The sequence below is a fragment of the Platichthys flesus genome, chromosome 15, assembly GCF_949316205.1.
Source record: "Platichthys flesus chromosome 15, fPlaFle2.1, whole genome shotgun sequence".
NCBI classification, from domain to species: Eukaryota; Metazoa; Chordata; class Actinopteri; order Pleuronectiformes; family Pleuronectidae; genus Platichthys; species Platichthys flesus.
Window position 1 is genome coordinate 19450354 of NC_084959.1, and position 15697 is coordinate 19466050.

Genomic DNA, 15697 nt, shown 5'->3' on the forward strand with positions numbered 1-15697 from the left:
AGCTAGCTGGCTAGCTATTTTGTTAGAAAATGTCTCCATTGAGCAAGAGTGTGAACGAGCAAATTTGACATGTAAGAAATAACTATCGACAGCTCTCTATTCTTTGCATTAATATCTACCTCTAGTATTTTAAAACAATAATATCAGTGCCTACAGAATGTTGTTGTTTATAATCAGTTAATGCTAGTGAAAACTAAATGTCATAGTGTCCCTCATAATGCTATTGTACCGGTATATCATCCAATTCATTGACCAGATGGATATAAGAAGATTCTTAAGCAGAGGTGACAGCTCCGCCCAGTCAGATGAGAGAGAGAAGCAGGAGACTGACATACTAGTATATCCGTCTTTCCTTTACAAGCAGGAAAATTATTTCTCTCTATTTGAGAAAAGTTCATATTTGTGTTGTCAAATTTCCCAATGACTCTCTTCTGTTATCTTATACTGAATGAATGCAAGCGAAGATACAGAGAAAAATCACCCCTCTTTCTGATTGAACCAATCTAACTGTCTGAAACAACGGATATCCGCAGCCCCAAATGAGCTGCCCGCGCAAACATTCAGCATCCTTAGGGGCTAAGCCCCCACTTTCTTTCATTCCTAGAAACGCCCCTGGTGACCCCCCACTGTCTGCATGTCAGGTTTCCCATAATTTTACTGTAGAGATTCAGAAATTATCACTCAGGCGAAACCCACTGAGATTCAGTGTGAGTGAAACCAGCTCTTTTACTCGCTGCGGGTTGATGATGTGAGTTGTTTGTTCCTCTGAGGTCAGACTCTATCTCCAGTTAATCGTGAATTCAAATGTTTCCCGTCACTTTCTCAGCATTTACTCTAGTGGAGACCGAGCGTGATAAACGACGTTAGCGTGGACCTGTCACCTGAATAACTTCCTCATATTTCGCAGCTTTGACAAAATTCACCGCACACCCGCCCCGTCCTGGGTGACAAACAGACGGGAACGCCAATAGAAACGCCGCCTCCCATCACAAGGGACCGCCTTTACGTGACGGACGCTGGCTGGAGCCAATCACCGAGCTCGCTGGCGCGCCTCCCGACCGGAGACGGATTTCCGAGCAAAGAGGAGCGAGTAGCCTGTACTTTGTTTACGTCCCGTTTAGCTGACAGCTGTTGTAGCGCCTTCCCCACAGCGGCAGCCTTGTGTCGGTGTCCCCGCTCCCTGTCCTGAGCTCCGCGGACACCCACGCGAGTGTCCTGCATGTAGAGGACGGGACGTTTTGTTGAATGAGGGGGAGCCGTTAGATGCCGCCAGGAGGATGAACTCCATCACCGGTCGGGTTCTCGCCATCCCCGCCGCCTCTGTCACCAACTCTGGAGCTTCATCCTCCCGAGCCCTGCACGTAGACCTCACGTCCCAGCAGGTAAACAAATCCACCTGAGCTCACGTTGACACCAAGTGATAGAAAATGAACTCGGACAGACTCAGCGTGTGAAGTTTGCAACGTGAGTTGAATAACTGCAGACCGGAGAGCCACGGCAGGCCTGTCTGGCTAGCTAGTTAGCTCTCAGCTGGCTAAGTTACAGTTAGCTAGCTGGACATGGAAGGAGCTAACCGCACTGACAACACAGACACAGTGAAATCAGTCAGACTGGTGCTGGGCATTTCTGAGCCCCGGCTTTTCTGCGTGTTGACCTATTTGAAGGTTTTTAATCTTTTAATTCTTCACCTATCGCATAAAGCTAGCATGCGATTGCTAACGGTAACCTAACTTGGTTGTGTGACAGCCAGGTGACAGCCCAGTAGAGAGAAGACGGTAGAGTCAGTGCTTGTCTGTCGTTTAGTGATTTTGAAAAAAGTAAAACACTCTTGATCAGGTAGTGTGTCAGATTGAATTCGTGCTCTGTGAAGATGGTGTATTCTGTTGAAATGTGAACATTTAATACCCCATTCATTCATTCATTGGGTCACTACATGTTACACTAACACTGGAGGAGACAGTGTGTGCAGCAGGGAACCAGGACAACCCTGTTGCTCCATGTTCACTGCAGGGCTGTGGAAGTAACTTGCCTCCAGTGAACCAGATTCAAACTCCAGTCATCGAGCTGTCCTTTTTTCTCTGCTGTGGGACGATGTGAATCCATTTGAGCTGGACGATATGACAACAAATTAGATCGAGATCAAATCACTCAATATCATTCATTGTCGTAATAAATGTCACATCATTGATCTTTAGGTGTATAGTCTGAATCTTGCTCCTTTATTGTGCTTTAAATCTGAGCAGAAAACATTTGCCAAACAGCTAAAATAATCTTAAAATTTGAGATACATCAGTTATGTGCTATACCTCTTCACTGTACTTACACATTGTATGAGCATCAAATTGATATGTATTGGACTTTCGTTATATTGGTATTTATAAAAATTATATTGAGTTAATAATTTATGTTGTTTTAATCAATCTCTTACTCGACCGACTTTATTAGTGGAACGTATCTATGGAGAGAAAATGATAATGATATTGGGACTATAATTTAATTCCTACTTGTAACATAAAGCCTAACTCTTTGACCCTTGTCTTCAGTATAGGAATGTTCTCGCATTAGAGGCACATTTAGATAATGTTGTTAGTGTGTGTGTGTGTGTGTGTTGGTTCAAACTGTGTCAGCAGTCCAGTAAACACATTCCATTCCTTTTCAGATTAAAAGTAAAAAATGTGATGTATGAATATCTGACATGCCGTGTTCATTGCGCTCACATGCTTCTTGCTATAATCCCTTTAACATTCCAACTGCTCTTGCTCCTTAAATAATCAGTTTAACCAAATCTATCTTACTCCCAGTGATGTCTGGCCATGCACATAACTCCAGACGTATATGTGTCGAGGTCTCGAGATAAGATGCACGGTTCAGAGACTTCCGGAGTTTCCCCAATACAACAGAGATTCACTGTCTTTATTGTTTATTATCCTGCACATCGTTCAATAGAATAACTGTAGCTCCGTGATAATAAATTGCCCCAGCAGCATTGTGCTACTGTGTCCCACTGCTGGCTAAACATACCACATACACTGAGAGCTAGACCCAGGAGAGATGACAAATGTAAGGAGTTTTTATTTAGGACATGTGAAGATTTGACTCGGTTCCTAACCCTGGAATCAGAACTTGGATAGTTTCAACTATTTTAAACAAAAGATTTGGAAATGTGTATGTTCCTGAATAACAGATATTCATCAAAAGGCTTGTGATCCGCTATTCACACGTTTCTGATCATTAATGGCACATGGTCCATTAACTTTGAGATTCTCTTTGATCTGTGTCTAAATGTGTAGTTTATAATCAGGCCTCGGATTCTTGTGGAGACCCACCACAGTGGTTTCATACCCCCACATGTACACTGACATTTCAAAGGGGTGGGGTAAGGGGGCGTCAAATATCCCCTTTGTAACAATCAGTGTTTTTGTTTCTGGGGCCCTTAATCTCACAGTGAATCCCATGACTTCGATTTACTCTCGCCTCCTGGTGCAGGGAGAAGTTATGCTCTAGCGATGTGTTCTGTAGGTCACGTGTGTCCAAACACTCACTGCTCTTAGAGGCATCATTTATTTTATGTCAACGCTACCTATTAAATATTTGACTTTTGCTGACGTAGGCACCACATTCTGCACGCAGGGCTTTTGTTGCAGGTCTGGGACTTGCTATTCAAATAATGCAGATGTGATTGTCTGGTGGAATGACTGAAATTTGCATTACTGGGATATTTTAATATTAACGTTTCTACTGATTTTGGTTCTATGTGGAAACAAGTCAGTGGTTATAAATGTCTCTTTGTGATTTGTCCACTGTTTGATAAATCATTTTAGAGCTGAAGATGTTGATACATTTCTCATGTGACTATAATGACTGACCATGCCTGCCAAGTTATCAGACCCCCCCCCCCCCCCCCCCCCACACACCCACACTCTACCAGGAGAATGTCATGCATCTTTTACTTGAACAGCTGATGCCACACAGCATCGTGTCTCAGTGCCGAAGCTGGTTTTGCCTCTGTGCATGAGAAATAACTGCTGGTTTTGGTTGATTATGCACTGGCCAGACAGTGTGATAATTCATTCATCTGTGAAGGTCTCTCTTTTCACCTCTGTCCTGGGAACCAGTCAAGGATCTGTCTTCGGAGCAGTGTAGAAATGGTTTGCTATCAACCATCACATGATCAGAACAAAAAAACAAACATCTCTGATGCCTGTTTATATATTATGTTATATTATATGTAATGACGAATGCAATTTTAAGTGCTGTCCTCAAGTTCTGTCTCTTTCTTCATTTCACCCTGCTAAACAGAGACGACTGCGTCATCTTCGGAGCATTGCTGCCAGAAACATTGTCCACAAGAATGGTTCCCCACTTCTGGACACGTACTTCACCCTCCATCTTTGTATAGGAGAATGCATATCTCGAGGTCAGTGTGAACAACAAACACACACACACACACACCCTCTTACTTCTCTATGTCACCGTTAAAAGTGGGAAATATATCTTGGCCTACAAAAGTAAACTTTATTAAACATACAATATACTGTTTATTATTTTCCACACCTCATGGACATAGCTACAACACAGTCTGCTAGTTGAGGTGGTAATGACCAGTATGACAATCCAAATTGCTAATATAACCCTTTAATTTAAAAGATGTACTGTTCCCCCAAAGTAAATCTGTCCCCCTCAGCTCGTAATGATTTCAGATAGCAGTTGGGTCAATCTGGGCCATGAAAATACAGCCAGTGAGTGACCGGTGGGATTTTAATCCACTCAGATACTTTTTTCATACATGACTTACTGTGACTCCACTCTAGATGACACTGTCACTAAAGTCATCTCAAGGTCTTTATGGCAAGTCCCCTGAAAAACCAAGGTTTTCAAGATTCTTCAAAATTAGCTTTTATTGTCCAACAGAGTGAGAAATTTGTCTTTGGCTCATGAAACCTCAAAATAACATTTCAAAATACACAGAGGTGTGACTAGATAAGGAACAAGGTTCTGAAAGCTTGTTAACCATATAACCAACAAATAAAATCCACATAGGTGTTAATATAGATTTACCAATATTGAAAAAGCACAGAGTCCCAAAAAATTTTCTATCAAGGAAACTTCATCCAGTGCCCTTTTGTTAAAAAAAACTCTATTGACAAATGGGCACCTTTGTCAACTGTTTACAACTATTTAATCTTCTAAGGGGGACTCTGGACCTCCTATCAGAGGGCATGGGCTGGTACTCAGTGTGTAGAACATGGGATGGGTCACTTACGATCACTCCGATTGGCTTGCTGTAGCGTAGCTTGTTTGTAAATAGGCAGCAAAGACATGTACTGTTTTAATGTTCAATGCAGCTTGCATCAGTCAGACCAGTTGCACTTAAGCTGTGCAGAGAAGTTGCTCAACCAAGCTGCGATGCCATATCTGATAAGGACCTCTATAAATGAAGCCCTCAAGCCTTTGCCTAATAAAAGACGTATATGCTTAAATGATCAACTCGTAAATCAACATAGGAAGGAAGATATTTCAGTCCCCAAAAGATCATGGCGAGATTACTTTTGCGTTCCCTTGAAATATGTGTCATCTCGCATCTCTACTGCGTTCTTCTGAAGAGACCTCTTTAATCTAAGGATTATTTTGGTTTGATTTGCAAATTAAAATCAAACTCAACAGTAACAAGACTGAGCTCATAGTTGTGGCCACCAAGGCTCTGTTTCGGAAAGTTGGAGATCTCCTCCTCTTCACAGCTGCTCCATCTGCCCATTTCCAGAGGTCCGCAAACCAGGGTGTCATTCTCGATTCCACCCTCTCATCCCAATCCCACATCGAATCCGCCACCAAATCTGCTTTCTTTCATCTAAAAAACAATCTCCAGACTCAAACCCTCACTCCCCGACTGAGGCAGATACCCTCATTCATGCATTTATCAACTCCCGCCTGGATTACTGCAATGTAGTCCTGTCCGGGTTACATGTCCTGAATAGTAGGGACCGGAATCGGCAGGGACCTCCTAATACGATACAATCATGATACTTAGGTGGCGATACAATATGTATTGCGATTCTGTAAGTATTGCGATTCGATATTACAATTTCTTGCGTTTTTTTTAAATACTGGACCATGGATTTTTAAATACCATGGTCCAGTATTTAAAAATCATACCTTCAAATACAACACAGTCAAATTCACTTAGAGCTTTACAAGTTTTATTTCAAATATTAACATTTACTTAATGATTGCCGGGCAGCCAATAGAGAAAATAAATAAAAATATGCCCTATTATTGTATAGCCCCTGTCAACTGCACACAAACTGACAGATTAAGAAATAAATAAACAAAAAGTAGGCTATGCAAAGCTAGTGCTTGGATATGTTTAGATTCTTGTGCAAAAACAAGAGCTGGTCAACATGTTCTGGAGTTAAACATTTAAAAAAAAATCGATTCGGGAGGCAATGTGGCTATTTAGAATCGTCATTCACAAGAATCGCGATCCGTAACTGAATCATTTTTTCCCCCCTCCCTAGTGAATAGACTCCAGCACGTGCATAACTCTGCCACCAGTCTTCTCATCTGCACTTACCCCGATCATCTTTCACTTTCACTGACTCCCATCAAGGCCTGCATCGAATATATACTCCTCCTTCTCACCTACAAACCCCTCTGTGCCCTCGCCCCACCATATCTAGCTGACCTCCTCCCCCCTTACACTCTGTCCCGAAAGCTGCAGACCTCAGACACAGGTTTGCTCTACATCCCCAACACCTGACTGCAAACCTTTGGAGACAGAGCCTTCTATCTCACAGACCCCACCCTCTCGAACTCTCTCCCTGCCGAAATCTGCAATGCTGCATTTCTGGAGATCTTCAAAAAACTCATCCAACACCACCTGTTGAGCGCTGCACCCTGCCATTGGTGCTGTTTATTTCTATCCCTTTTTGTATGGATTCTTTTTTTTTTCTTTTTCTTTTGTTCCCTAGTTACACATGTTAGCCTCCGTGGGTCTCTTGAAAAGTGCCTGTTCAAGACCTGTTGATAATTAGGCCCGAGCTGAACCTGGCTACAAATGATTCAGAAGTAATAGAAGAAGAGCAGTATTGCAAGGTAAAAGAATGGAGAGAACACAAAACATATTTCAAGGTAACGCAAAAGATATCCTCAACAAATCCTCGCTGGGACTTTCCTTGGGCTCAATACGATTTAATCCAGTTGTTGTGTATAACTACATGTTCCCTCTTTTAATCGGTTCTTTTCAATGTCTTTTTAGGATTCTACAAGAGTGAAGTCATTCGAGACTCACTGGTGAGTACCATTTCAACGTTCAAACTCTCCATGTTTGCTTTTGGTTTGAACAGTGCCGTACTGTTGTAAGACAAGCTTCCTGTATTTCACTGATGCCAAGGCTGACATTTATACCTGCTGCCTGTCTGCCGGCCGATCATTCAGCTACCTTTGGACTTGTAGTTTCTCATGTGTCCTAGATGACATCGATCTTTATTGCTGGTTTTTGGCTGCTCTTACTGCTGTTTGTGTGGCTGCAGTAGTAACGGCAGGACATTACTTTTAGGCGTGCTGCCTAGTCATGAGATGACCTAAGCAGCTTTCCAGGCACAGTGCTGAGTGCAAACAAACAAACTGTATAATGCCCTGCAGGAGCCTGGACCTTTGTCATCTCTCAGCCCACTTCCTCCCGTTGATTTCCACATCCTTACTCTAGCATTTTGTCTCCTGTCATCGTTCATTCAGGGGAAACCGTCTTCCTGTTTTCAATACAGCTGCTACAAGCTTCGCTTCCGTTACTGACTCTTACTAGCTCTGTAACCTCCTGTGGTTTGGACTTCTGCTTTTGACATTCCTCCCCAAACTGCCCCTGAAAGTGACCCAAAGAGCCAGAGATCTTTTCTCCGATTGGGGGGGGGGGGGGGGGGGGGGGGGCATCATTCAATGCTACGTAATTGAATGATGTAAATGGCTACATTGCTTTGGAGGAACAGTCCTCAGTGCTTCCTGTCTGGAAGTTCAAGAGCAGGACTCAAACTGTGGAAGGGATCAGACTCATTACGAACAGGATGATTCAATTACTGAAGAATGTATGGAGGGCACATTGTGTCATCAAATTAGTCAGGGGCCTCACACAGTTCATATTTTGAGCCAAAGTTTTTACTACAGACAAAAAAACTTGTGCTTGTATTGCCTTGACTTGTCTGACATAAAAAATAGCTGTGTTTTAAGTGTATTGTTTTTGTAAGAGTTAGGAATTGTTGATTCAGACTCAACAATTTAATGTTAGGTATTAATGTACTCTGCTACTCACCATGTGTATGTGTGTGTGATTTTCAGAATCCCACTTGGCGCAGCCTGGACTTTGGCATGCTGCCGGACCTCCTGGACACCGCAGTGTCTTGCTTCGTGGTGAGGATCTGGGGCGGACAAGAGGAACAGTACCAGCTCCTCATAGAATGGAGGGTCAATCTGGATGGCCTCAGATACACTGGGCAGCAGGTCAGCAACCACACGACGTGCACGTTTGTCACAAGGGTTTATGTGTGGTAGCAAGTGTAAGGCTAGCCTAGGGCGAAACGTGTGAAAACAGTTGTTAAGTGTATGCATTCTCTGCTTTCCAGGCTCATTTTTCACTTTCGGTTTGCAAAACATGAAACAGAAAATGGTTTATTTATTCTAAATGTTTAATAAAAATGTAATAAAGCACAGTAAGTTTATCAGAGGTTATCAGAGTAAGTTCATAATCAAATTGAAACTCTTTCCTGAAGATATTAAGAATAGAAATGAGAAAAAGAGACAAATGCAATCAGGATTTAATATAAAAAATAATCGAAAAAACGCTTATTTATTATTGAATATTTGGTTTATTGTACTCTGATGTAGTCTAGAGCAGGGGTGGGCAAAATTTTGGACTTGCGGGCCACATTGATTCAATTGACAGAGGGGCCTGGCCAGGACCAGATGGATGGAGTGTTTTTGTGAACTAATATAAATGACATTGAAAAAACAGGATTTGGCCTTTAACAAGTAGCAAAGCAAAGGCAATTTAACAAAAACTCGCCTTCAGAGAAAGGCTTGCTAGCCTTTGCTATTTCGAATGTCACCAAAAAACTTGCCTCAGTAGTTGACTCTTGAATCGCAGTCTGTCGGTGAAAAAAATTCGTAAATTAGCCGCCAACCTTTGAGCCGTAGCCAACTGTTCTTGCCTTGACTGCTTGCTAGCATAGTTAGCATGCTTCGTAGCGCAGTGACGGCTGATGTTGTACTCCTTGAAAACTGGGGCAGTTTCTCGGCATATCAGGCATACAGCCTCGATTGGACTTCAGTGAAAAAGTATTTTGTTTTCCACTCCATGTTAAACACTCGGCACTCATTGTCCACTTTTCGTTTCCTTGATCCGCTCTTTTTACAGAAGGGCTCACAGGGCAAAGCGAAAAAGTGAAGGGAGATCATGTGCCCTTTCAAGCCCTATACACCACACTGCCGCTCAAATTAAATTTAGCTGACGCTTTTATCCAGAGCGACTTACAATTAGTGCATTCAACCCCCTAGGGTACAAACCCAGAACAACAAGAAGCAAGAAAGTACAATGTCTTCAAAAATGAAGCAAAACTACAAAGTGCTATAAGTAAAGTGATTTTTTTCCCTCCACATTTTTTTAATTATTTGGATAAGTATAAAGTATATTGATGAAGTGATTGCTATTTAGTTGCATTGCTATTCACCATAGACCTCATGTTGAATGAGAGTTGATGTAACTGCTCAGTAAGAAACTTTTGCTAATATGATGTGTCTTTATTCTGAGGTTGACTTGGCTCTTAGCTGTAACGTTTTTCCACACTGAAACTATGCTGTGAGAACTGAGCCAAATCACATCAACAGATACAGTAAAAGAAGTTAGTGTTACTGCCGTTTTTTTCACAGTGAGAGTTTTTTCAGAGCCCGTAAATGCAGAGCAGCGTCTCTTATTCACATCCAGATGCTCGTTGTCCTTTGTTCTCTTCGACTCCGTCCGCAAAATAAGCCGCTGCTGTCTCGCTTTGTCCACAGATTCGATCCAGGAATCCAAATGAGATCATATTCGGATTGAATGATGGCTACTACTCAGCTGACTTTGATCACAAGGTACAGACTTTTGTCCATTTTCCAGGGCTCCCACATCATAATGGAATACCCAGTCCTAATCTCATTAGCTTTTTGACTTCTGCACTGAAACACTGACATGTTGCTGTTGCAGGATCAGTCGGAGCGGAAGAAAAACAGTTTGCTTCAGGTTGACCTGAGTTCAGTCCGGAACTCCTACAGCGTTTTCTCTCTGCTCAGGTAAGATTCATACCATGTCGCACTATTACATCTTTTTGTAATTTCAGCAGGCCTCAGTTTTCATATATTTCCTTGGGTCTTTTCTGCCATGTGTGGTGGAGGTCAACTACCTACAAAGAACATTTACGGTATATTTGATTTCAAGCCGCACCTCATGTTTTTAGACCTTTTATTTAGTTCGTTGCATAAACATGTGTATCGAGATATCTTCACTTGTGGCATTTTAGGTTTGAGCATTTGTTGTCCAGCAGGTGGCGCCACAGCAAAGCCAGTATTTGGACAGTGGACAATGTTGGCCTCTGACTTTATTTAAAGCTGCACAGCCTGTAGTCTATAATGTATTTGTTGGACAGAATGGGACAGACAAGATAAATGTATAAAATATTTTAAGGAGTTCCTTTATCGACTCGTCAACATCATTCTTTGGACTAAGATTTTCATTAGAATTACTCTTAATGATTTAAAGGTAATGGATGCAATATAAATTTACACCACAAGGAGGAGACAGAGATTTCTTGTTAGCGGGGGAATCCTGCTGTAATAATTAAGAACTTGAGAGGACAGGGCAGTGCTGGCATCTGTTGACAAACATACACTTGATGTTCATGTCTATATTTGAATGTGGTACGATGCAAGCACTAATTTCTGGATCACCAGGGCTTCCCCCGAGGGAAACCAGCTGTTATCCAAAGCCTGTTCACATAACAACATAATTACACCAGTTTTGTCTAAATAAAGGTATATCTGGAAGGTTCGAGTTAGACAGTTCCAAAATAAGATAAGGATCCTTTAATTTGGAGGAAGCCTTCAACTAACGTTTTCCTTTTTATAAGGAATAAGTAGGGGGATATAAATGTATGACAGGCCTGTGCAGTGTAAAGAGTAATGCCAAAGCCGGCTGAACTTTAACAGTACTCCCTCATCTAGAAGTGGTCATGTTTATATGAGAAGACTTCTACCTCCCTTAGCAGCTTGAAGAAAAAAAAAAAAGAAGAAGTTGGAATCCTAGCTTTTATGACCCCTTCTCTTACTTCTCTTTACGTCTCTTATTGCAACCTCCCTCCACGTCCTCTTCTTCTGTCCACACCCAGTGGGACTCTGTGGAGTTTAACACACTTAGCGCTGATCCCCGTCTTCCCTCACACAGCTCTTCCTGCTGCTCCTCAACCCTGTCACTTTTCCTTGGTTTAGTGAACTCATATGCTCATGGTTTATGATTATGTACTGAAGAATGATTCATCAGATATTGTACACTTGGTCAGGGATATTCCAAGGCTATCAGTGCAGAACGCAACGTGGTTAATCCATTACTAGCATTGCTACCCTGTCGACTTAACGACTTAAAAGTGTAGGAGAGGAGCTATTATGTGAAAAATTTCCTGTGCCTTCCTTTTCACAGGGGCACTCGAACCCCAGTGTGTGTGAGTGGTCATGTGAAATGTATATTTAGATGTGTTAGTTTGAACATGAATTAAAACTGATGCAGAGACAAAATTCTCATGTGGACAGAGATCATTTGTTTGAAAATGCTATTTTCAAACAAAAATGATGTAGAATGGATGAACCCTGAAGCATTCAGCTGGACCTCTGCTGGTAGAACCGTGTTTTATGTGAAAATATCTTCTTCTACTATCGACTTTATATATTTTTTACATCATTTTTGATAATATGCCACTAGGCCTAATCTTATTAAGCCTTGTCCAAAGATTTGAGTACATCTTTTTTTTTTCTCCAAGAACAACAATCCATGTCCACAAGGGACACCCACAGTGTCAAGTATTCTCACCCCTCTTTCTCCATCTTTGGTTTGGCCCGGTGTGTAGCGCCTTTTCCTTTGGAATAGGAGGAGAACTGCTTCGCTTAAACTGCCCTGATATTGATTAATGGCAGCAATTTGTCAGCAGATTCACAGTCTGTCTTTCTGCCAGGCTCCAGCTGACAACAGCCCTCACTAACATGGTGATGTGGGCTAGCAAACACAGCCCGTCCCAGATGGAGAGATGGAGAGGCAGCGGTCAGATCATCAATCAGCGAACTCCTGTCTCTTCCAGAGTTGCTGAGATAGAGGTTGAGCCACATCTTTCAAAGAACTTGACCCCTGTCTGAGTAAAAGAAAAGCTAAGAATACAGTGGTGAAGATGACTCAGCAGTTCAACCTAGTATTTTTTCCCTTTTGTCGAGACTAACATAGATTCAGAAGTGCCACAGCCTCCCGATACACTTCACTGTCTTATCAGGGGAAGTGTGGATGTGAGCAGAACAAGAGGAAGGAAGACGTGATAAGACTGGTGGAAAAATGACTTCCTATCATCCTGTGACAGAGCTGCATGTTAGTCTCAGTGGATATTAACAAAAAGAAGAGGCAGAGTGGGCTCCTCTTCCACTTCAGTGTTCCATCAATCAATCAATCAAATTTTATTTGTATAGCCCATATTCACAAATTACAATTCATCTCATAGGGCTTTAACAGGGTGTGACATCCTCTGTCCTTAACCCTCAGCAAGAGTAAGGAAAAACTACAAAAAACCCTTTTAACAGGGTAAAAATATGTAGAAACCTCAGAGAGAGCCACATGTGAGGGATCCCTCTCCCAGGACGGACAGAAGTGCAATAGATGCCACGTGCAGGAGAACATCATCAATAATCAAAGTCTCTAGCAGCATTGATGAAGCACAGTCCATGCTCAGCAACCATCTAGACCACGATCCACCATCCAGACCAGACGCCACTTCAGTCCTCAGTCACCGTCCACCGCCGCCCACCAGGAGGACCCATCACAAGCCACCACTGCGGTCCTGGTCCACCGCCCGTGCCCAATGCCAACGCGACACAGGGTCCGCCACCAGCACCACGATCAGCCCACATGACTCAGAATCCGCCACACTGGATCCAACACCGCGACCCCCGGTGCGCGATCCACAAACCGTAATCCATGGTGCGGCCACAGAGGCCCTGGATCTGCGGGTGATAAAGCAAAGGGATTCCGGGGAAGGGGGATAGGGATGGAGAAGAGGAAGGAGAAGCTGGAAAGAGAAGCTCCGTGTGTCATGTGTCATAAAATAGAACAAGTAACGTTCTGGCGCACTAATTAGCTCTAACTATAAGCTTTATCAAAAAGAAAGGTTTTGAGCCTACTTTTAAACGAACAGATGGTGACTGCCTCCCGAACTGAAAGTGGTAGATTATTCCACAGCCGAGGGGCTTGATGGCTAAAAGCTCTGGCTCCTACTCTACTTTTAGAGAATTTAGGGACGACAAGTAGGCTTGAATTCTGGGAGCGGAGTGCTCTAGTGGGTTTATAAGGTATTAACAGCTCTTTAAGGTATAAAGGCGCTATATTATTAAGGGCCTTGAAGGTGAGGAGGAGAATTTTAAATTCTATTCTAGATTTAACTGGAAGCCAGTGTAGCGATGCTAATATTGGAGAAATGTGCTCTCTTCTCTTTGTTCTCGTCAGGACACGTGCTGCAGCATTTTGGACAAGCTGTAGAGTCTTTAACGACTTCCTGCTGGAGCCTGATAATAATGAATTACAATAGTCCAGTCTCGATGTAACAAAGGCGTGGACTAGTTTTTCTGCATCTTTTTGTGAAAGGACATGTCTAATTTTTGTAATATTACGCAAGTGGAAAAAAGCGGTCCTAGAAATTTGTTTTAAGTGACTATTAAAGGATAAATCAGGATCGAAGATCACTCCCAAGTTCCTGACTGTTTCATTGGAAGCAAGGGCAATGTCGTCTAGCGCAGCTATATCATTAGATAATGCATCTCTAAGGTGTTTGGGGCCAAGTATTATAACCTCTGTTTTGTCTGAGTTTAATAAGAGAAAATTGCGGGTCATCCAGGTTTTTATGTCCTTGAGACATGTTCGAAGTTTAGTTAATTGATTACTTTGTTCAGGTTTTATTGACAAATATAACTGGGTGTCATCCGCATAGCAGTGGAAATTTACCGAGTGTGTCCTGATAATGTTTCCTAGTGGAAGCATATATAATGAGAATAAAATTGGGCCGAGCACAGAGCCCTGTGGAACACCATGATTAACTTTGGTGCGCACAGATGACTCATCATTAATTTGCACAAATTGGGAGCGATCAGAAAAATACGATTTAAACCAGTTAAGGGCGGTTCCATTAATGTTAATTAACTGTTTTAGTCTTTGTAATAAAATTTGATGGTCAATTGTGTCGAATGCTGCACTGAGATCTAACAGAACGAGGACAGACACAAGTCCCTGATCTGAGGCTATTAAAAGGTCATTAGTGACTTTTGCCAAGGCTGTCTCTGTACTGTGATTGGCTCTAAACCCCGATTGAAAGTCTTCATATATATTATTTTCCTGGAGAAACTCACACAGCTGATTGGCTACCACTTTTTCTAAGATTTTAGAAATGAAGGAGAGGTTAGATATTGGTCTGTAATTGGCTAAAACCTCTGGGTCTAGGGTGGGTTTTTTGAGTAGGGGTTTGATGACAGCTATTTTAAAAGACTGTGGTACATAACCTGATGATAATGACAGATTGATAATGTTAAGTAACGAACTATCAATTAGGGGCAGAATGTCTTTAAGTAAGTTGGTAGGAATGGGATCTAAGATACAGGTTGTTGGTTTAGAACCTGAGATTAATTTGGTAAACTGATCACGGGTGATCAGAGAGAAGCTGTCTAAGTAATGGGTAGGATTCTCAGCCGTTTCTGAGATCTCTGTTGTTGGGAGGGTATTAGTGCCAATTGAGGGCAGGAGATGGTTGATTTTATTTCTAATAGTTTGAATTTTATCATTAAAAAAGGTCATAAAGATATTGCTATTTAGGGATGGAGGAATACTGGGTTCGGTGGAGGTGTGACTCTCTGTCAGCCTGGCTACAGTGCAGAAGAGAAACCTGGGGTTATTTTTATTCTCTTCTATTAGTTTTGAATAGTAGGCGGCTCTTACTTTGTGGAGAGCCTTTTTATATTCTTTAACACTATTCTTCCAGTCTATGAGGTTTTCAACATTGTTGCTGGAGCGCCACTTCCTTTCTAGTTTTCTTGATAATTGTTTTAACTCATTTGTCTGGGAATTATACCACGGAGCTAATTTACTATGTTTGACATTTTTCTTTTTTAGAGGCGCTATTGAGTCTAATGTTAATCGTAATGAGTCTGCAGAGCTATCGACGAGGTGGTCGATCTCAATGGAGCTCAGGGTTTTAAAGAATTTGTTGTTTATATCTACTGCTAATACGGGTTTAAATGTAATTGGGATTATTTCCTTAAATTTAGCTACAGCACTATCAGGTAGACATCTAGAAAATGAATTTTTTATTAGTGGCATATATTCAGTTATTGAAAAATCAAAGGTTATTAAATTATGGTCTGATAGAACTGGATTGCGCGGAAG

At 42.0% G+C, this 15697-nt stretch overlaps 1 protein-coding gene across 2 annotated transcripts in view; it reads left to right on the forward strand.

Moving 5' to 3' along the window:
* Positions 1–1075: 1075 nt before the first annotated feature.
* uvrag (UV radiation resistance associated gene) overlaps positions 1076–15697 on the forward strand; it is an 88445-nt gene continuing 73823 nt past the window's right edge. The window contains exons 1-6 of one of the 2 annotated variants that reach the window (XM_062406196.1): positions 1076–1382; positions 4300–4417; positions 7256–7290; positions 8329–8490; positions 10042–10116; positions 10229–10314. In XM_062406196.1, coding sequence (XP_062262180.1) covers positions 1278–1382; positions 4300–4417; positions 7256–7290; positions 8329–8490; positions 10042–10116; positions 10229–10314 — 581 coding nt within the window. In that variant the 5' untranslated portion in view covers positions 1076–1277. Of the gene's footprint in view, positions 1383–4299; positions 4418–6846; positions 7093–7255; positions 7291–8328; positions 8491–10041; positions 10117–10228; positions 10315–15697 lie in introns of those variants that run through there. The other variant, XM_062406197.1, reaches the window with a different exon arrangement.